The sequence below is a fragment of the Mus musculus genome, chromosome X (assembly GCF_000001635.26).
Source record: "Mus musculus strain C57BL/6J chromosome X, GRCm38.p6 C57BL/6J".
In the NCBI taxonomy this organism is placed as follows: Eukaryota; Metazoa; Chordata; class Mammalia; order Rodentia; family Muridae; genus Mus; species Mus musculus.
Window position 1 is genome coordinate 93816628 of NC_000086.7, and position 21838 is coordinate 93838465.

Genomic DNA, 21838 nt, shown 5'->3' on the forward strand with positions numbered 1-21838 from the left:
CGAGAGCTGAGCCCAATCTCTCTCTCCTACTATAAAATCGCCCTGCAGTGGTCACTCATGAACAGAGTTCCCTACCATCTGTCTTAGTTACTTTTGCATTGCTATGATAAAAATGGCATGACCAAAGCAACTTCTAAATGAAAGCATTTAATTTGGGGCTTATGGTTTGTGATGGTTTGTATATCCTCCACCCAGGTAGTGGCACTATTAGAAGGTGTGGCCCTGTTGGAGTAGGTGTGTCCCTGTGGGTGTGAGCTTTAAGACCCTCATTCTGCCTTGGGTTTGTGGATCAAGATGTGAGTCTCAGTTTCTGTTCCAGTGCCATGTGTGCCTGCTGCTGTACTTACTTCTATGGGGCTGGCTTACAGGTTCAGAGGTTCAGTCCAATATCATTAAGGCAGCACATGGCAGTATCTAGGCAGGCATGGTGCAGGAGGAGCTAAGAGTTCTACATCTTCATCTGAGGGCTGCTAGCAGAATACTGACTTCCAGGCAGCTAAGATGAGGGAGCCACTGGGAACAGCATGGGCTTTTAAAACTCCAAAGTATGCCCCTAGTGACATACTACCTCCAGCAGGGCCATTCTAGTTCCATTCAAACCATACCATCTTTAACAAAGATTATTAATAATTCCTTCACAAGGGGAAGAAAGCTCTGGAATGGGGAAGAAATAAAACATCCCTGTATTGATAGCTGGAATTATGACTATCTGTAGAACTAAAAACTTTAAAACCCTGAGGAGCTTTGGGGGGAGGGTAGTAAAAGTTTACATGCTAAAATTTCCTAGTCTCTAGCTGGTTAGGAGCAACAGATTAGAAGAACAGGGTAGGATGAAGTAAAGGCTATAATAAGCAAGAGCTAACCACCAGGTCCATGTCTCTCCTCTAAAACCCATGGGACTAGATGGTCCAGAATTGAAAGGTTTTCCACCTTTTAAAAATTAAAGAATCTATGCTATTCTGATGTTATATGGAATGCTATACAGATATAATATAGTTACAGTGAAATATATGAACATTTACATTAAATAGATTAAAGTCTATTCTTTAAATCAGCTCAAATTAGATTCTACCAAAGAATAAGTGGGGCACTAAAACTTAAAATTCTATTTTCAGAACTTTTGAACTTCACGATTCCAATAAAAGTGTATGGCCCTACAGAACGGCAATAATGTACTTGGGTCTGAATCTTAAGCGCTCACAGACTTCTTCAGTCTTCTCTATCTCATATACTTCAACCATCCATAAAATATGAGCACCTTCTTCATAGAGGTTTAGTGAAGGCTGGTGTTTAACACTGAACATTGACACATTCTTTAATCTTAGAAGTAGAGTTCATTAAAGAGCAAACAAAAATGATTGGTGATAACCAAGCAGAACAGTTCAAAGCCATGGGGAGCGACATCAAACTGTCTGCTACATGCCCCGTCGGTCCTCAGAGCACGACTCTATTCTAGACTGGTGTGATTCCCCAGCTCATCTGACGACTCTACATCACTTTAAAAACCATGAAGGTGTGTTCACTGTTCCTAGGACCCACTATTTTAAAATAAAAGTCCTAGATGGCACTGCAGGCAACTCTGCACTATCACCTGTCGGTAGGATCTAAGAGAACCGGTGTCAGAAACTATTGGACTCTCGTGGAACTGGATTGTCAGATTGTTAAAACCCGTGGAGAGAAATTTGTCTTATATCCCCCCCCCCCAGAACACCTATCACAGCACCTTGCCTATTATAGCTGCTCAATGACTTTTTGGAAGATGCGATCATGCTTTCAAAGGTTTACATTTTTAATGCAGAATAGCTAAAAATTCCCAGGTTTTTCCTCCTACATTCTAATTTAGCTCCAAGAACAAATTCTTTGTACTTAGCTACCTTAATTATACATCAGCTTAAACAGGAGCATAAGTCTTTTTAGTTAGTTAATTAGCCGATCTAAAAATAAATGTCTGATTTTTACAACTTTTCTGTGGCTTTCTTCATATACATTAAAGATATTTTATCCTAGATGTTGAATACTTATCAAGGGGTTATATTAGCCACTTTTATAATAAATGTATCAGAACCTCCTTGGTTTTTAATAGCTGTCCTCTCAAAGGAGTCACTTCCACAAGTCTTTTCCAGCTATTCTTTCCAGTTCTTTGATTCCATTCCTCCCTCCCCCACACACTTGGCTTCTCTACATTCCCTGCTTCTTATTTTCTATTTATGAACAACAGTATTATTTCTACATTTCTCTATATGCTTCCTATTATTTGGATGTGCCAGTTAAAGTTTTCCTAATACCCATTTAGAAGATGACAGAGAGGAAACCATGAGGATCTTGGAGAAGAATTGACTCAGCAAACCCTAGTCCCAGGGGTTGCTTTTCTCCTGGTTTCATAAGCCTCTGAGTCTCTTGTTTCTGCTTCATTTCAATGCTGGGGATTTAAAGTTAGAGGTCCACGTCCTCTCCCACTCAGTGTCTTTGTGTTTTTATACTCTGTCTTTCACTGGAAAGTTTGAGACAACTATTCATGTGCAGAAAGCCCTACAGTTTCCCTGGTCTAGGATGGCTCCTTATAGCTTTCTGTTTACCAAGGTATCGGAAGAATAGGCATAAAAATTAAAATTTGGGGAGTCCTCTTGTGGAGGAATCAAGAAGTATTTGTCCAGCCACCTGAGAGCAAGGGTTCCCAGACAAGACTTTTCCATAGTAGCTGGTGTCTTTAACCCTGTTTTCAAATAATTTACAGGTGAGAGAGAAAAAAATATTCTGTTAATGAAATGGCCTGATAATGAGCATTTTATAATTGAAGAAGAATGTTGAGGATATCTTCCATGATCTATCTCACTGGATTCTTAAAGGCTATCTCCATCTCCACCTTTCTACCACTTGGTGTGGGTCGGTTACAGAGTAGCAGGGGGAGGGACAAGTGAGTGAAAAAGGAGAACAAAGGGAAAGTCCTAGTGAGGCCTGAAACCCTAGTGTGAATGACCCTGCTCAGCCATGAGAGGTTGCGTTTTCCCAGGACTGTCTAGTAAAAGTTGGAGTTGATGATGTATTTTTTTCCATTAACCACGTTAAAGTGGATAAATTTTACCAGGATATAGGTTTAGGGTAGCTCTTTGACATGTTCTTTTCTCTAGTAATATTTATAAGACTTTAATCTCAGAATATGATAACACACACTTGCAATCCAAGCACAGGAGGCAGGGGCCTCCCTGGTGAGCAAAACAAAATGGATTGCACCAGAGAGACAACAGCCCGAAGCTGTCTTATGGCCTCTGAACTCATGGACACACATGCATGCACAAGTACAGAGCTATCAGATGACCTAGTAACCCTCTTCTGAATAATACAGTGGCAATAAGGCCACACAGTGCGTCGGATGCATCAGAGAGTATGAAGAAATATGGAAGCCCCAGGAGCTGTGATCAGCTAGACTCTAGAGCTTCTCAGCCTTCCTAAAGCTTTAGCACACACAGTTCCTCAGGCTGTGGTGACCCCTGCCCGTAAGATTACTTCCATTGCTACTTCCTAACTGTAGTTCTTAGCTCCTGAAGAACAGTATACTCACCGGTTAACTCAAAAGTCCGAGCACCTAGACACCGCTCTGAGAGACTGAATATTAAGTGGCTTAGGTGGGGGAACACTATCAGCTCATAGGCACTCCCAAGAACCATGAACCATACGCTAGCATCTAATCACGTACAACTAAGTGAGGAAACGTGAGTCAAAGAATCCCTCAGGCTCAAATGGCAGACATGGAGCATTTGAAAGCATTTTAGCTACCTACACATTTTAGTCTTTATTTTCAGGTTTGAAGTCTTTTTTTTATTTCAGCCTCATAGAAAACTGACCACGGATACCTTCAATCTGTATGCCTCTTTTTTTCTCCCCTTTCGCTATTAGGAGACCCCAAATGGAAGATGAAAGCTGAACAAATTCATTAAGGAAATGAGCTGTACTTGACAATGTGGTAATGTCTGACAAGGGAGGACCATGCACTTGTTGAACTTTCCCCCATTTCGATCATGCAGCACCTCTGTTCTAAGCTATAAAGAATGGTAGGAGCCGGGCAGTGGTGGCGCATGCCTTTGATCCCAGCACTTGGGAGGCAGAGGCAGGCGGATTTCTGAGTTCGAGGCCAGCCTGGTCTACAGAGTGAGTTCCAGGATAGCTACACAGAGAAACCCTGTCTCAAAAAGCCAAAACCAAACAAACAAACAAACAAACAAAATGGTAGGATGGGCAGGTGAGCAGAAACCTAGCTGCTGCCTACTGCAAGTGTAATTCTCCCCTGCTCAGAATTTCAGTCTCCTCACTTGTAAAGTGGGTACAGCTGCTGAGAACCAAATGGTACCACATGTTACACTGAGTTTGGGTAAGTGCTCTCTAAATACTCGTGGCATCAACAGCTTCTCTTCCAACTGCAATATAAAGCCTGATTTCCTACTGGAATAGTTTCAGATTAAAACAGAAAGACTTGAGTATACTGCACAGAGACATCTACAATGTACAAGACATTACAATGTGTAACGAGCACTAGCCAAAGATGAGTAGTGCCCAGAAGGACAATTGCTACAGAGTAGGGGATTCAGTGTGAAGCCTTCTCCAGAAGGGGTTACTCCAAAAAGTGTCTCTCCTTCAGCACATTATGTGACAAGTACACGATTAGTAACAGAACAATGACCACTTCACTTTCTATTTAACTGGCTGAATCAGGAAACAAATTAACCCGTATAAAACCAAAGTCATGGATCAAGAAATACCTGCTACCAAACTTAAGGAAATATTTCATGTTACTAGAGCTTATCCAAGAAAGAGTTCATATACAGTGTGGTGGCACAGTCCTGTAATTCCTACACTTACAAGGAGTTTATACATACTCATGTCTATCAAAATATAAGTTATTGCAGAAAGATAGGTATACCACATAAGGCCCTATTGTTTTCTAATACCACATGGGACAGTATTAAACTTCATGGTGTGGAGAAACATGGAAGAGTTGATCACTTATACTGAGACTACTATATACTGGTCTCCAAAGATATTACAGGGGCAAAGCAAATGTTATGGCGGAGTCCCAGATCAACTCTAAGAATGAAATTCAACTGTTGCTGCCAGAATGATGTTTAGGGAAATAAAGCACCATTGTGTTAGAACCCAAAGTGTTCAGTTAGAGAGAATATATCAATATTGACTTGTGAAATATAATCACTTACTACAATTGTATGGTATTCATTATGGCAGAAGATACAATCTTAGCGAGAAGATGAACCAATGATCAGGAGCAGGGTTCTTAAAGAGATATGATGGCACACATCTATAATCCCAGCACTGGGGAGGCAAAGCCAGGCAGATCTCTCTGAGTTTGAGGCCAGGCTAGTTTACAAAGTTCCATGATAGCCATGGGTGTTGTACAGAGAAACCTTGTCGCCGGTGAAAAAAACAAACAAACAAGCAAACAAACAAACAAAGGGGATATGAAGGGAACCTAACATGAGCCATGACCAAGTTCTGTTCGGCCAGTTAAAGAACTATAAAGGGAAATTAGCCCTCCCTGCCCTAAAAGCGTATAGATACTTTAATGCTAGTTTCAATGCCATCTTCCACGACAAAGATGGAACGCCTTCAACTATCAGGTGGCCCAGCCACAGTCCCACTGACATATTTTTGAGACTATGTTAGTCAACATGTTCTTCACTGACTACCAACACAGAAACATACACGGAATGTATGCAAATGATTCAAACTCCAGATTCCAGGTACTACGTGTTCAAAGACACTGCATGCAGAACAAAACTCCAGGCAATATACCTAATCAGGCAAAAAAACCTTGTAGTGCCTATGTTAGGCATTACAATTAATCCCAAAACCTCATTTTGGCAACCCTGTAGAGAAACAAGTACTGTCAGTTTTGTAAACTGAACCTATAAAATCTTTCAAAGCCATTCATATGGAGATCCTATTCAGAAATAAGACACTATAAGTAAATACCAGATTCTCTGGAAAAGTCTAAGCCACCCAATAAATCACATTCCACATAAGCAGTGCTGAGTGTTAGCAAGAGACAGACAACTTTATACTTACTGCAACTTCAGAAAAATAGTGCTCACTCTTTAAAGAGGGGACATAACTGCCTTAGATCAGGGGTTGGTGAACTTGTTTTAGATGACCAGACAATAAGCACTTTTGGCTTTGTGAACCATACATACAGTTTCTGGCAACAAGGCAACTCTGCTGTTGGGGAGGAACCCAAAGCTACAGACTGTATGTAACAAATGAGCATGTGTACGATCCAGTAAAGCATTATTTGTGGGTATCAAAACTCAGAGTACACACAAAGAACCATTTCTAGTATAAACAATGGACTTTTGGTGCTGATGATGGTTTCTTAGTTGCAACAATGGTTACTGGCAGCTCCTCAAGGTCTCACATGGTACAGGATGTTGAAGGCAGTTTAGGCTGCATTTGGGATGCTCAAGGGAAGTCTGTACTTTCTGCACTTGCAGAATTTTGCTGTGCATCGAAAGATACTCTTAAACATGTACTCATTTTAAAAATGAGGAAAAGCATAGGCTCTGATCAGAGATAGATAAAGGTATTCAAAAAAGGAGAGATCTACCCAACTCTAAGACAGAACTACCACTGAAGTACAACAATTTAATTGTATATACAATATAAAAAATGAAAGTGGTAATATTTTGTAATTGCATCCAGCAACAAAGCTAAGGTTTCCTAATTCTTGCCAACAGTTTAATCAATTTCCAAAAGCTTACCAGGAGGAAAGCAGCCAGCCATGAACAAGGTCAGCAAGTGACACCATGTCCTCTTCAAAGAGCTTATTCACTGCTAGTGTGCATTCAAAGGAGGCCAACCACCATGATAAACAGTATGGAAGTGCCTCAAAAAGTAAAAATAGAATTAGCATATAACCTAGCTAGTCCACTCCTGGGTATAGCCAAAGAACCTCAAGTCCACAGAAATAGCTACACACACAAGTTTATTGCTGCACTGTTATAAACAGCCAAACAAGAAGGGAAAGGGACACAAAGAATTAATGGATAAATGTATGCATATGCAAATGAATTTTAATCATCCATAAAGAAAAAATAGATCATGATATTCATGGACAGAACTGGAAATGACACTAAGCAAAAACAAAACAAAACCCCACATTTACTTTGTAGGCAGATGCTAGGGATATGTGTGTGTTACACATGTGTTAGTCATGAAACTAGAAAGGTGACTATGAGGAGGAAGGCCATGTTAGTGGAGGACAGAGAAAAAAAATGGGTAACAGGACAGATGTGGCATGAAAGCAGATGGGAAGAGGAGGAGGGCTAGCAGGAGGAGGGCAGTGGGAAGAGGAAACCAACACAACAGAATATATTTATGAAAATATATATGAAAATGCTACAGTGAAATTTAACTTGTATGATAATAATAAAAAAAACTAATAAAGCTCATGAAAGACACTCAAGTGCTCTAAAAGGAACAAAGCCAGAACTTCAACTCTAGATGCCTCAAGGTTTCCCAGAGCCCAATAAATGAGTTCCATGGAAACCCAGCCCTATCAGATCATAAAGGCCTAACAGCTAGTTCTCTTTACTGAGCAAAGATGCAAAAAGCTAAGTATGAGATTCAGACCTTAAACTAAATTGCTCTCCCCCCTTTTAACTGTAAATAGCCGGCTTCTGTCTCTAGACAGGCTGCTCTAATTCTTGACAATCCCTCCCAATGCTGGACCTTTTCTACTCATAGAATAGACCTGTTGTGCACATGTAAAGTGGCAGAATAAACATGCTCAGGAAGAAGGGTGAGACTGGTTCCCCTTTCCTAACACAATCTTTAAATAACACCTTTCAACTTCTCCACGAGTGAAATCACAGCTCTATCCATTGGAAACCAAGTGTCAAAGAACGAACGAGATGACTTAAAAACCTGAGACTTTGCAGAGAGCAAGCACTTGGCACTGAAGTCAATGTCTCAGTGGCTAATGGAGTCTTAAAATATTTGCAAAAGCAAAACTGAAGGCAGCTGGGCCCTTAAAACCTCAAGACTAGCAAGAACAAGGGGACTGGCTGCTGCTGTCTAACAGCTAACACCTGGAAGATTCACAGAGCCAGCATGTTGAGGGTAGAAATCAAAGCATGGAATTCCGTGAAAAGACAGAGGAGGTGTGTACAACAGTCTGCTTTCCGGCAATTTTATTTGGGAGACGCTGTATTTTTCTGCAAGTTTAAACGTCTGTAACTGACTAAAGTGAGCAATCTGTGATGACCTCTATGGCATTTGTGGAGTTCCCACTCTCGCTGTGCAGAGAAAACTGAGCTGAGGAGCCAGGCGGCTACAAAGGAGCAAGCATCCACACTCTGGAAAGAGGACAGGATGAAATAAAGAGAAAAAGGAACGAAAAGATCTTAATTACAAGTGAAGCTTGTAAATGAGAAACAAATAGAAAGGGACAAAAATGGCTAGCGAGAAGATCAGAAACAGGCAGTGAGGCCAAAAGAAAACGCAAATACTGATGAAAATGAAAACGGTGTTCCCACAAACTCACTCAACTTGCACAAGAATGTATCTTTAATTACTGTGTAATAGTCCAAGTTGGCCTTTTCTTAATCAAAAGCTAAAAGAAAAATCATAAGGTAAAATCACTAAGAGAATTATTAACTCAAAGAAACAATACTTAGGAGACAGAACTGAAGGGTTGCCCAAATGGTATAAGAGCCACCATAATGTTAACAAAAATCAATAAGCTTCTTTTGTACATAAAATGTAATATTAGTGTTTCCACTAAGAAATTACTATTTGAAGCCACATTGAATATGCCAATGGAATATGAATTATATATATAATTTATAACTTCTTAGTCACATTAGCAAAAATAGATAAGATTTTTAATTTTGTTTATCCTGACATATGTAAAATATCATTTCAATATACAATCAATATGAAAGATGGAGAGTATAGCTCAGTCATAGAGCACTGGCTTACTATATACAAAGCTCTAGATTCAATCCTCAGCACCTCAAAAATGTGAAAAGACATTATGCTGGTTTTAGATGAATTCCTTGTTATCTGCTATGTATCTTACATGTACCACACATCACAGTTTAGAAGCTGAATTTCTATCATGAAGAAATGGCCTATAACTAAGTCCATAAAGTTTATGGTTGTTAAGGTAAATTCTTTCCAAATTATTCTAAATGAACTGAGGAATACAGAGATAGGTCGGTGAGTGAAGTACTTGCCTCTCAAACATGAGAACCCGAGTTACATTCCCAGAACAGATATAAACATGTCAGCAAGCCAGCTGGGCAGTGGTGACTCACACCTTCCAGACCAGCACTCAGAAGGCAAAGGCATGTGGATCTCTGAGTTCAAGGACAGCCCACTCAACAAAGCACATTCCAGGACAGCCAGAGCTAATCACAGAGAAATCCTGTCTCAAAAAACAAGCACCAAAACTCAGGCATGCTGGCTTAGACTTATAATTCTCCTGCTGGTGGAGCAGACACAAGTCAGATCCCTGTGGCTCTCTGATCTACTTGATGAGCCCCACAGTAAGTGAGAGACTATCTAAGAAAACAAAATAAGACAGTTCTAAGGAAGGACAGCCAAGGTTATCTTTTGGCCTCCACACCATATACACACATACATCCGAATACCTACATGTAACACAATTTTAAAATGAACCAAATCAAATCTGTTCCGAATTCAAATTAAATCAATTCAGTTTCTCAGCCATGCTAGCCACATTTCTACTCCTCAAAAGGCCCATGAGCTAGCAAGGCAGTGACCACAATCAGACAAAGGAAGGTCTGGTCTAAAGAAATAAAGTGGGGCTGCATGACTTGGAAGATCAGAGTAATTGTTGTTCTTGCAGAGGAACCCATTTTCCATTTTCAGCCCCCACACAGTGGCTCACAACCTACCTTAACTCTAGTCCCAGGAAATCTGGCCCCCTCATCTGACTTCTGAAGGCACCAAGTGCACACACAATGCGCATGCATGCCACGCAGGCGAAACACTTATACATATAAAATAAAAATATAGAAAGGAAGTCAAAATTATAACAAATGAAATAAAAATTCAAGCCTAAGTACTAACCAAAATAAATGTGGTAAAATAAAGCAATAAATTATGTGACAAGGTTAAAAATTAAAGCATTAACAACAAAAGGGAACAATTATACATGCTTACCATTATGTATGACAGATCAATTGATTTATACCAGTAAGTATATTCAGGCTAAACCTACCATATAAAAGAAAACAATTATTACAAAGCAAAACCAGCTTTACATTTGAAGAAATATTTAAATCAAAGTAATTCAGAAAAACTGAAAATAAGAAAGCCAATGAGAAGATAGAATACAGATCTCAGCATCAAATAAGGCTGAATCCAGACCAAAAAGCATTAAACTAGTAATGGTAAAGGCGACAACTCACCATGAGGACATGACAGCTAATATGTATCAAGGGTCACATGACAAAAACTGGAGACATATGGGAAAACAGAATTATATTGAAATACTTTAATATCTCTCATGTTTGATCCACACCCAATTAAGTGTTTTTATACCTTAGCAAGGTATAAACAATCACATACATCAATTTTTGTCTTTGAAGATAAAGGACATTTTTGTGGCCGGGCAGTGGTGGCGCACACCTTTAGTCACAGCACTCAGGAGGCAGAGGCAGATGGATTTCTGAGTTTGAGGCTAGCCTGGTCTACAGAATGAGTTCCAGGACAGCCAGGGCTACACAGAGAAACCCTGTCTCAAAAAAACAAAACAAAAACAAATGAACATTTTGTGCTCATGCAACAAAACTAAAGATACTTAATAGACATAATAAACCTGCAATGGAAGTTTCAGCACTCTCAAGCTAACCTTAATTCATAAGAGAATAAACATCTTCCAGGATATAGAAGAGATGGGGGTAAGGGTCAAATGATCAGAGGCACAGCTAATAGCCTTAAAACTGAAAGGGGTGGGAGATATGGCTCAGCAGTTAAGTGCACTCATTACACTTCCAGAGGACCTGGGTTCAATTCTCAGCACCTACATGGTAGCTCACAACAGTCTGTAACTGGGAGAGCTGACTTCCTCTTCTGGCCTCTACATACACCAGGCAAGCAAGTGGTCAACAGAAATACACGTAGAAAAACCGCCTATATACATAAAATAAAATTAAAATTAAAATAGAAAAAAAACATGAAGTAAAAGGGAGTGGCAAAAAAGAAATCGGTATCCAACTTAAAAAAAAAAGAAAAAACAAAATTAATCTAAGGATATCAGAGAGACTCAGAAAGGTCAAGGTAAACATGAACCACACATAAAAGCCATCATACTAAGAAATAAATATAAGCAAATAAACCACCTACTAACTGAATCAAGAAGACAGTGGTGCCTCATGCCTGTAAGTCCAGAACTCCAAAAAGTTGAGAGAAAGGGATCAACAAGAGTTTGAAGTCAATTTGGGCTACACAGTGAGTTCCAGAAGAACGAACCCCTATCTAAAATAAAGGTGGAGAGAGGGATGGAGAAAAAAGACAAAAAAAAGACTGTTAAGACAATACTATTAAAGCTGCATGCAGTGGTATATACCTCTACTTGTAGCATTCAGAAGACTAGATGAAGACTGGGAGTTAGAGGCTCACTTAGGCTACATAGCAAGACTGTTTCAAAAAAAATACATAAATACAACTGGATATGTTGTATGTCTTTAATCCTAGCACTGAGGAGGCAGAGGCAGGCAGAACTCTGAGTTGGAGGCCAGCCTAGTGTACAGAGGGTTTTCCAGACCCTGTTTTAGTAAATAAGTAAGGCCCTACAATGCTCCAATCCAATGGTCAGACAAGGTCATAAAACTAAACCTAAAGCCATGAATCTAGGAAGGGTCGGGGTGTGTGTGTGTGTGGTGTGTGTGTGTGTGTGTGTGTGTGTTGATAGGGATGGGAAATGGGTAAGAGAGGAGTGCAGGAGAAAGTAGTGAGAATGGATTATATACGTAAGAAACCTGCCAAAAGACAAGCAAATTTTTTTAAAGCACAAAATAAAAAGTGAGCACCTAAATGGAACAAGAGATGGGAGAGAGGGGAATCTATTCAAACTTGCCAAAAAAAAAATCAATGAAAATGAGTATTTTGTAGAAAAAAATATATCCAAATGGACTCCAAATGACTCAGAAAATCTACACAGACCAATACCATAGAATATAGAAACTTGTGGAAGGTTTCATAGGAGTGTTAGACCAAATCTTTAAAGAGCAGTTAATGCAAAAGAATAAATCAGTATTAATGGAGAAAAAAATTATCTTTCTGAAACAAGCCTAACTTTTGAAAAAAAGAAAGCCAAATAAAACCTAACAGCCTGCATATGCAAACATCTACAAATAACGCAAGGGTCTCAGTATAACGACCCAAGAGTTTATCAAACTATCTCTTCTACTGCTATACAATTTTCCAAAATAAAAAGCCAAGATAAAGTTTACTTGAGGAAAAAAAAACCTTTCTATGTAAACATGACTTCACCCATTAAAATGGGATAACCAGATAACCATGTAGCAAGAGTACAGAAAAGCAGGCACTCTATCTCAGAAACTCCCCATAGGTGGGTGAATAGATTCCTCTGATGGAAAGGAATTTGTTAACAATTATCAAAATTACAAATGCGTATCTTCCTTGATGTAAAAGGTCACCATCAGCCAGGCGGTGGTAGCGCATGCCTTTAATCCCAGCACTTGGGAGGCAGAGGCAGGCGGATTTCTGAGTTGGAGGCCAGCCTGTTCTACAAAGTGAGTTCCAGGACAGCCAGGGCTATACAGAGAAACCCTGTTTGGAAAAACAAAAAACAAACAAACAAACAAACAAGAAACAAAAAAAGGGTCACCGTCAGGAATTCCTATCTATACCCAGACATATGTGAAATTACAATGTACACAATACTTCACTGCAGTACTGTGCAAAGTCTTCAAATATCCCACTAGCTGTCACTTGTGAGGTATCTAATTACACTACACCCATATGAACCCTCAGCCGTCAGAAAAAGGGAAAGGAAGTTTACAAGTACATACACAGTAAGTTCTTTCATATTAAGCTTAAAAAGCAAGATAGAAATAAAACTATATGGTGCAACTTATGCAAAAAGAGTAGCCAACAGAAGTAGGACATAGACATTTTCTGCATAGGTCCTTTTACATCTTTTGAATTTGGAATCATGTAACTGTAATCTTGAGCCAAAAGAGAAAATATAAATTTTTATGTTGTTGCTGTTTTTTTTTTTTAATCTTGCCCTTGGGAATGGTGCTACAATACTATCTTTGTAAATTGATATTCCATTTAGAATACTTGGTATTCTTGCAGACCTCATTTCCAGTAAAGATGATTCAAGAAATTATTCTTTTTAAAGGGCTTAAACAAGTATTCCATACAGAACAAAGGGAGGCAGCAGACTAACCAGAAGTACACCTACTTAATGGCTTCTAGCCCTGATGATGCTTTGGAAGGACTCGGGGTGCCCGCGACTCCATGCCCCAAGCCCCAAGCCCTGACCTCAACGCTTTAAAAGAGTAAACATTTGTTTCTAGATACTCACCACATAAGATTACCCACCATAACAATATCCTTACAGCAGTTTCCCTATTCAAATAACATCCTTGCCTATAAACATGGGAGATACTGCCATAGAAATAAAGTAACTGAAATTTCAGGTTTACTATTCAAACTTTCACAAACTTTGCAGGTGGGAGTGAGCCATTTCGTTTGTTCTTTCAATTAAGAGTGAATCTGTCTGTTTACCCTAACAAAAGGTTCCTGTGTTCACAATCATCTCTAACCCTAAGTTAGGAAAACATGCCTATTGATAGCAATAGCAACGTTTTCATTCTAAGCTGTGAAGTCAGGACCTGTCTCATCTCTGGGACCCACATGCCAGGAGGAGAGAACCAACTCCCCCAAGTTCCCCTCTGATCCTACAGATACACCATGATACGTGTGGCCACACAAACAAGTTCGTGCATAGATAAAATGTTTAAGAATAAATACATAAATTCTACACATAGCCAGAGGGAGTAGAGTCCAACTACTGAAAAGCTTTTGAAAATGAAACTTAAGATGCAAAGGCCAACTTCACCCTCACCTTAGATTTTCATCATCTATCTTTGGTAACTTAGCTTCTAAAACTTAATTTGGCATCAGCTTCAACCTCTAACCTGTACCTCTTTCCATCCCCTGTGTTGCTCCCCCAAATATAGACAACACCATATTTTGCATATCTGGTCCTCCCAGAAGGTTGTACCTATTTTGCATTTTTATATCCAACTGATACCATCCCATGACATTTAAATCATATGAATTCAACAGATCTAGGCTTTGAGAGCCTAAGTCATCTTGAGTTTCCTTGGGGGGATGCTGAGTTCCATATTTGTTTTATTTCAGGTGTTTCATAACCGCATTCGGCCTGCTGGAGTTAGAATGACATTCTCTGGGGGAAACATAATTGATCAGTTCATGGAAGGTGGCAGAACCTATTCCCATCTAAGTAGGCCTCAGACTTTATTGGGGGTCCTCTCCATTCCCATCCCAATCCATGTAAAATGAAGTACTAGCCCAGCTGCCAAAAGGGTGTAAGGAAAGGTGCTCACACTTAGGCTGGAGTTGTCCTAGAACCCCTGCTTTGTAGCCAGGAGCCCACAGGTCAGCTCTTACCCAAGACTCTGACTGCTTTGAAGTCAGAATCATAATGATGGCGTTCAGGTCCTGCCACTCAAGGCTACCCAACACCTTTCAGCAGAAAATTTTGAACAAAACGCCACTACGTGATTTACTCAACCTCAAGGTGTTTCTAAACACATCTTACACAACCATTAAAAACGCCTAAAAATAAAAACGTTTACGAGTTCTCTTTCTGAAGTTTTCAGGAGAGTGCGGTTTGAGTCAAGTAGATTTGAAGCTCGTAATGAATAGCTGGAGAGTTCTGAGTGGAATGAGGGTCCTTGGACGAAGCTGGGCGTGAGGGTGTCAGGCCCTGCCCCTCCACTTCCCGAAACCCGAAACCTATGCCCCAGGAGGGCCCTCAGGCATGCATCCCCATCACCCCTCCCGGAGCTTCTCACGGAATTTGCCCAGAAGCTTAAGTAAGAGCCCCAACTACGGGCAGGACAAGGATGGCGTCTCCCTCACTCCCGTGGGGCCTTGGAGGTGGCTCCAAGGAGTCAGACTTACCGAAGTCCAGGAACTGTTTGATAGACAGTGGCGACGGGGAGAAGCGGGAGTAGCGCTCGATCTGCTTGGGGACCGGCTGCTTGAGCAGCCGGTAGAAGAGCCGCATCCTCACTAGAGCAGTGTGCAGATCCGCCGAGCCGTCCGGGACCGGAGCCGAGGCGGTCACCGCCGCCTAGCCGCGAGGAGGAGGCGGCGCCGGCGGGGCTTTACCTCTACCTGGGGCTCGGCCTTGGCGCCAGCAGCTGCTCGCCTGCCGCGACACCTACACAAGTACCGGGCAGCAGTTGGGCGGCCGTGGCCGGCTGCCCGCGGCTTCCCAAGCCCCGCCTGAAAAAGGCGGGATCTGCCGCCGCACGTACGCGGCGCGCGTGGGATGTGAGGGGCGCTAAGGGGTACGCGGCTGCACGCGCGCGCTGCTGATTGGCTGCCGCCGCCGCCTAAGCTTCCTTAAAGCCCCGGTAACACGCACACAAACCTCCTGGGTCTCGGGCTGGTACCAGCCAGCTCCGTTCCTGCAGGTCCCGCCCCGGATCAAGTCTTGAGAAGTGCTCCGAGACTTGAAGGCCATTGGGAGCCCACGCCTGAGCTATTTTTAGGGGCTCTAGACCTCCCCAACCCGAGGCCCCTCTTCCGGAAGGCCCTCCTCAGATCTGCTGACTCCTCAGCTTTAAGTTGTTCCATGTGGTCCTACGCTTCCAACAATTAATTACAGAATTAAGTGGAAGCTACTGGTCCCACCCCCACCTCCCCCTACACACACAAACATTACACGCGACAGGATTCAGTATATTAGCAATTAACCTGTCCTCGGAAGCTCTACTCACTGACTGCCCACCTTCACTCCGGGTGAATACCTTTGGACAGGATTGTTACAAAACAGTATTGTTACGTCACTGGCTGTGGTTCCTGGTCCTAGACCCCTCTTTACCAACTGGGCCAATAACAGCATCCTTAGATCACTGTTTCATGCCTCTCTCACCACTAAGACCTTTGAAGGAATCCATTACAAACGAAGGTCATTAACACTTGGTTTCCATGAACCTAGATCCACTTGCCCCGAGACAGTTGTCGGGATTAGTAACAAATATTTAATTGCCCAAACATACACATCCATTGGAAAGGCTCAAATTAGAGCCACTGAGCCGGACGTGGTGGCACACACCTTTAATCCCAGCACTCACGAGGCAGAGGCAGGCAGATTTCTGAGTTCGAGGCCAGCCTGGTCTACAAAGTGAGTTCCAGGACAGCCAGGGCTACACAGAGAAACCCTGTCTCAAAAAAAAAAAAAAAAAAAAAACAAAAAAAAAACAACAACAAAAAAACCAAAAAACAAACAAACAAAAAAAAACAACGAAGGGAAAAAAATTAGAGCCACTGACCAGTGTCTTTCACAACCCCTCCCCATCACAAAACCCTGACTCAGTTTCACCACTACTACCACTTTGGTGCAGGAATCTATATATTACATTGTGCTAGATTGTCTTTCTATGACAGTGAGCTTAAATTCATGGCTCAGTATATGAAATCAGTATTTCCTAATGTGGATATAGGAACTACTGCTTGCTTTTAACTGTTACCACAAAACATTAATTTTTGTTAATGTGTAAAGCTCAACTAGAAAAAAAAAAGGTAAAAGTTCTTCTTGGTCTGATTATTAGTGGAAAGTTTCATGCCTTCATTTGGCTATGTAGCGCCTCTTTGCTTTATGAAACTGTTGGGCTTCTGCTCTTTGAATTGAAAGAAAAACAGCACGTGCCTTCAGAGACGTCCTGTGCTCTTCCCACATTTCCAGATTTTTAGGTACAACATAACATACCTGGGCTACTTTGCCTTTTCCATTCGAAGCAAAGCCTAAAGAGACTTAGCAACACCCTTTGGAAAGGGCAGTTTTACCAACACAGCAGAACACTGACTGCAGTTGGGAGTGTGTGGGCAGACAAAAAGGAGTGGCCTAAGGTTGTCTACTCATTTTCTTGGGTGCTGCCCACAGGTGGAGTTTTACTGGTAGCAGTTATGGATGAAGATCCCCGAGAGTTGGTGGGGAGAGACTTTTTCCACCTATGTGGCACAGCACTGCTGAACCTTCCAAACTCACCCATCAACTTTTTCATAATTTCCTTTCCTGCTGCACAAACTCCTACTTTAAATTCTTTTATTCTGATGTTTTCATTACTTCAAATTAATATGCCTAATTTTATGCTTTCCTAAAAAGTGGCACAGTCCTAACAGTCGAGGAAATGTGAAAGAGGCCTGTGTGATGAAAACTTGTGCTGGACCACGACTCAAAGGACACAGCTCTAAACTTGACCCTATCATTAGCAAGCTGTGTGACCTAAGACTAGTCTACTAGCCTTTCTGTGTCTCAGTTATTTTAATGTCAGGTGAAAATGTATGACTTCTCTCCCTTTACTTGTGACAATAAAATAAAATAAATATACCTAATATAAGGCACATTTGGTCCTATTTTGTACATGATAATGGTTAGCCTAGAAATTAAAGTCAGCTGATTTCAGTAGTAGTTATTATTAGATCTCTTGAGTTTAAATCTTCTCAAAGGTTTTCCAGCTTGTTATGCACATAAGGTTTTATATAGGCCTCTCTGTGGTTCTTGAAATCTTGTGGTGGTCTGAATGAAAATGGCCTCTTTAAGACTCTCAGGGAGTGGCACTATTAGGAGGTGTGGCCTTGCAGTAAGTGTGGTTTTATTGGAGGAAGTGTGTTACTGGAGATGGGCTTTGAGATTTTAGATGGTCAAGTCAGGCTCAGTGGCTCACTGTCTTTTCCTGCTGCCTGTAGATCTGTATGTAGAACTCTCGGCTCCTCCAGCACCATGCCTGCCTGGATGCTGCCATGCTTCCCATCATGATGATAATGGACTAAACCTCTGACACTGTAAGCCAGCCCCAATTAAATGTTTTCCTTTATAAGAGTTGCCTTGGTCATGGTGTCTCTTCATAGCAAAAGAACCCTAAGATAAATCTCTAGCTCATTCACAGAAGCAGTACCTGGAAGCTTGTTAGAAATGCAAACTCTTGAATTCCACTACAGCCCTACTAAAACCAACACTTTGGAGGTAGGGCCCAAGGACTTGACCACAAATTCTTTTATACTTCTGTCTTCAAAAGCTACAGCTTAATTCCCCTCCTACTGGATGTGGGTTAGCTTTAGCATTAGCTCCTAACAGATTATGGTCACAAGTGATGAGATTACATTCAGAGGTTAGTTTAGAAAGCTATTGTGTCTCACTAAATAACCCAAGCAGGGAAACCAAAGATGCTGGCATAGCATCGAGAAACCTGAAAAGCTATGACAACTTAACATAATGTACTGGATGGGATTCTGGGACAGAAAAGGAAATATTAGATTAAACACTAAGGTATTCTGGACTTCGGACCAAATGAGTTGGAATACATGTTCTAACACTCTTCCCCCACCCCTTCTTCTCTTTCTCCCATCTCCTCCCCTCCTTCCCACCCTCTCCTCCCTCTCTGCTTTTTCTTCCTCCACCTACCCCTTTCTCTCCTCCCCCTCAAAGCTTAGAAGCGGATCCTCACACCATATAAACTGGAAGCTGCATAGCTCTGGCCTGAGGCCTTGATTCAAGCCCCCCTGTATTTTTTAAAAGACTCTGTATCAAAACTATTCAGCCAAGGGAGATAAGCTCCCAAATCCTCAGAGCTTGTTGCCATAAATGCTCCTTGTTTCCAGCTTCTAAGCTGGTGATGATCTGTGATGCAACAAAAAGTTATTCATATACAAGCCTTCCAGGATTCTGATGTGTGAACGCTAACTCTACACTTCTCCTACCAAATGCCTCAGATTGCAATTAAACACTTAAACGTGAACAGAAGCCTTCTCTGTCTTAGAAGTCCATCCATTTCCCTTGCTACATGATTCCGTAATAAATAGTACTTCCAATTTAACTTTCCTAACACTGTCCTATACAATGATTAATGTCCTCTTCCACACTGGACAGTGTTCTGCATAAGTACCTGTCACTATTTAAAGTCACAACAAATATGTATCGATAAAATTAACAAAACTGGAGCTGGAGAGATGGCTCAGTGGTTAAGAGCACTTCCTGGGGGTGGAGAGATATCTCAGCAGCTAAGAACACTAATTGCTCTTCCAGAGGTCATGAGTTCAATTCCCAGCAACCACATGGTGGTTCACAAACATCTTTAATGAGATCTGATGCCCTCTTCTGATGTGTCTGAGGATAATGACTGTGTATTCACATACATAAAATAAAATCTTTAAAAATGTATTTTAAAAAAAAGAGCACTTCCTGATCTTCGAGAGGACCCAATTTCAATTCCGACTATCTATACATCAGAGGGCCCACAAACACCTGTAACTTCAGTTCCAGAGGATTAGATGCCTTCGTCTGGCCTCTATGGGTAACTGAACACACATTTTTGATAATCTCTATAAAAATTTGTCTCCTTTATTGGTAATTATTCTCACTTTAGTTCACTTCTCCATAAATTGCGTTTGGAGGGAAAATAGCCCATATTAGTTGCAATAATAAGAAATATGGGCCAATTTGAAAACTGATGAGCTTCAGTCTAATTCTTTGCTGTAGTTCTTGGTTTAAGATAAGACATTGTTATGAGATACACACTGGAGAAGACCATATAGACACAGTCTATCTAGTCAGTTGAGTTTTTGTTCTGTTTTTGAACCCAGAGAGCCACATGCCTCTGCCTCCCAAGTGCTGAGACTAAAGGTCTGCACCATCACACCTAGATCAAGTAAGAGGTTTTAAAAGGCAAAACCACATTCTAATATCTTTATTGGCAGCTGCAGGGGTGGTTCTGTGCAAGCAAGCAGGTTAACAGAAGCTAAGCAGTTAGCTGGGGGCAGGGGGTGCCTGTACAAGCAGACAGTTTAACAGAAACTTAGACAAGCAGTGAGCTAGAGGATGTGGGGGTTCTGCACAAGCAAGTTGCTTAACAGAAGCTAAAAGAAGTGAGCTGGAGCGTCTCTATCTCAGGTTGGGTAATTTTCCTTGAGGCTTCCAATCAAACAGATCAAATTCTAGTTAAACTCAAATGCCCTCAACAAGAATAGAAGATGGAGGAACCTCTGTAAATCCCCTCAAGAAGAATAGAAGGTGGAGGAACCTCTGTACCCCTTGCCCTGTCACAACACCTACTGAAAGTCAAGCCAATGTGAAAGGAGGAAATACTTTCTAAGGCTTTGGAGCTTCTGAAACAGTCCAGTTACTTTCCACTCTCCCTCTTTCTACCTTCTTTACATATCTGAGTGCCAACAAAGAAGCAGGTAGTAGCAGTTTGCATCTATCTTGAGACTAGAAGGAAGCTGACATTCCAGAAAATAGTACAGAAGCAGGAAGAAAAAATGTCTGAAATGGTGATGTAAGGCTACTATCAAACTTTCTCTGAACTTTCAGATATAAAGGCCAGTTCATTTCCTTTATGATTTCCACTTCACCCCCTCAACAAGATTTAAAAAAAAAACAAAAACAAAAAAAACCAACCCATGTCAAATTTGTGTTGTCCATATACCCAGGGGTCAGCCTAAATAAAACTGGAGGGGCTGGAGAGAGGACTCAACAGTTAAGGGCACCAACTGCTCTTCCAGAGGACTTGGGTTCAATTCCCAGCATCCACATAACAGCTCACAATTGTCTGTAATTCCAGTTCCAGGGGATCCAATGCCTTCATACAGACATATATACAGGCAAACATCAACTGCACATAAATAAATTTTTTTCAGGGTGGTGATGGCATATACCTTTAATCCCAGCACTTAGGAGGCAGAGGCAGACAGATTTTTGAACTTGAGGCCAGCCTGATCTACAGAGTGACTTCCAGGATAGCTAGGGATACACAGAGAAACCCTGTCTCAAAACAAAACAGAAAGAGAGAAAGAAACAAAGAAAACTGGGTCCTTCCTCACCTCCACCCCCACCAGAAGCCATCAGTTGTGGAGAGCTACACTTTAGCATCCTTATCACGGTTTTTAAGAGTTCTCCTTGATGGCTTCCATTTTTGGCTGTTAACTTTTGGTGGGAGAGTGGGGGTTGAGGTGGTGGTAGAGGTTGTCACAGAAGCCTTCTCTATTCCTACTTTGCACATAAGAATTTAAATCAGGTTTAATTTGATTAAAAATAAAGTACTATAATGCTTCTTGTGCCTGAGCTATAGAACAAAATCATATCCTGTAATATCCACAAAAAGAAAAATTATAAGAGAGGGTACTTGAGAGATGGCTCAGCAGTTAAGAACACTGGCTGCTCTCGAACCTTAGTTCAACTCCCAGCAACCACTTGAAGGCTCATAACCACCTATAAAACCCCCATTTTGGAGGACCCTACACCCTCTTCTGGCCTCCACACGCACTGGAACTCTTACACGCGTGTAAGCAAAATACTCATACACACAAAATAAATTTAAAATGTAAAAAACAATAAAAGATTGGTTAAATAAATCATGACACACACACTCAATAACAGTTAGTTATCACCAAAGATTCACTGTATGGGCTGTAGAGATAGCTTCACAGTTAAGAGTACATACTGATGTTGCAGTGCACTGGAGCTTGACTCCCAGCACCTGTGTTAGGTGGCTCACAACCATCGGTCACTCCAGCT

At 41.2% G+C, this 21838-nt stretch overlaps 1 protein-coding gene and 1 long non-coding RNA gene across 2 annotated transcripts in view; both read right to left on the reverse strand.

The window, feature by feature from the left end:
• The window catches only part of Pdk3 (pyruvate dehydrogenase kinase, isoenzyme 3), a 67535-nt gene extending 52012 nt beyond the window's left edge, over window positions 1–15523 (reverse strand). The window contains exon 1 of the mRNA NM_145630.3: window positions 15220–15523. Within this exon, the coding sequence (NP_663605.1) occupies window positions 15220–15325 (106 nt within the window). The 5' untranslated portion in view covers window positions 15326–15523. The remainder of the gene's footprint in view (window positions 1–15219) is intronic.
• Gm46689 lies at window positions 1092–10681 on the reverse strand. The gene is made up of 3 exons (XR_001782843.2): window positions 10443–10681; window positions 10195–10248; window positions 1092–10021 (listed from the first exon to the last, which is right to left on the reverse strand). It is a non-coding gene; the product is annotated as a predicted gene, 46689 (long non-coding RNA).
• Window positions 15524–21838: the final 6315 nt, after the last annotated feature.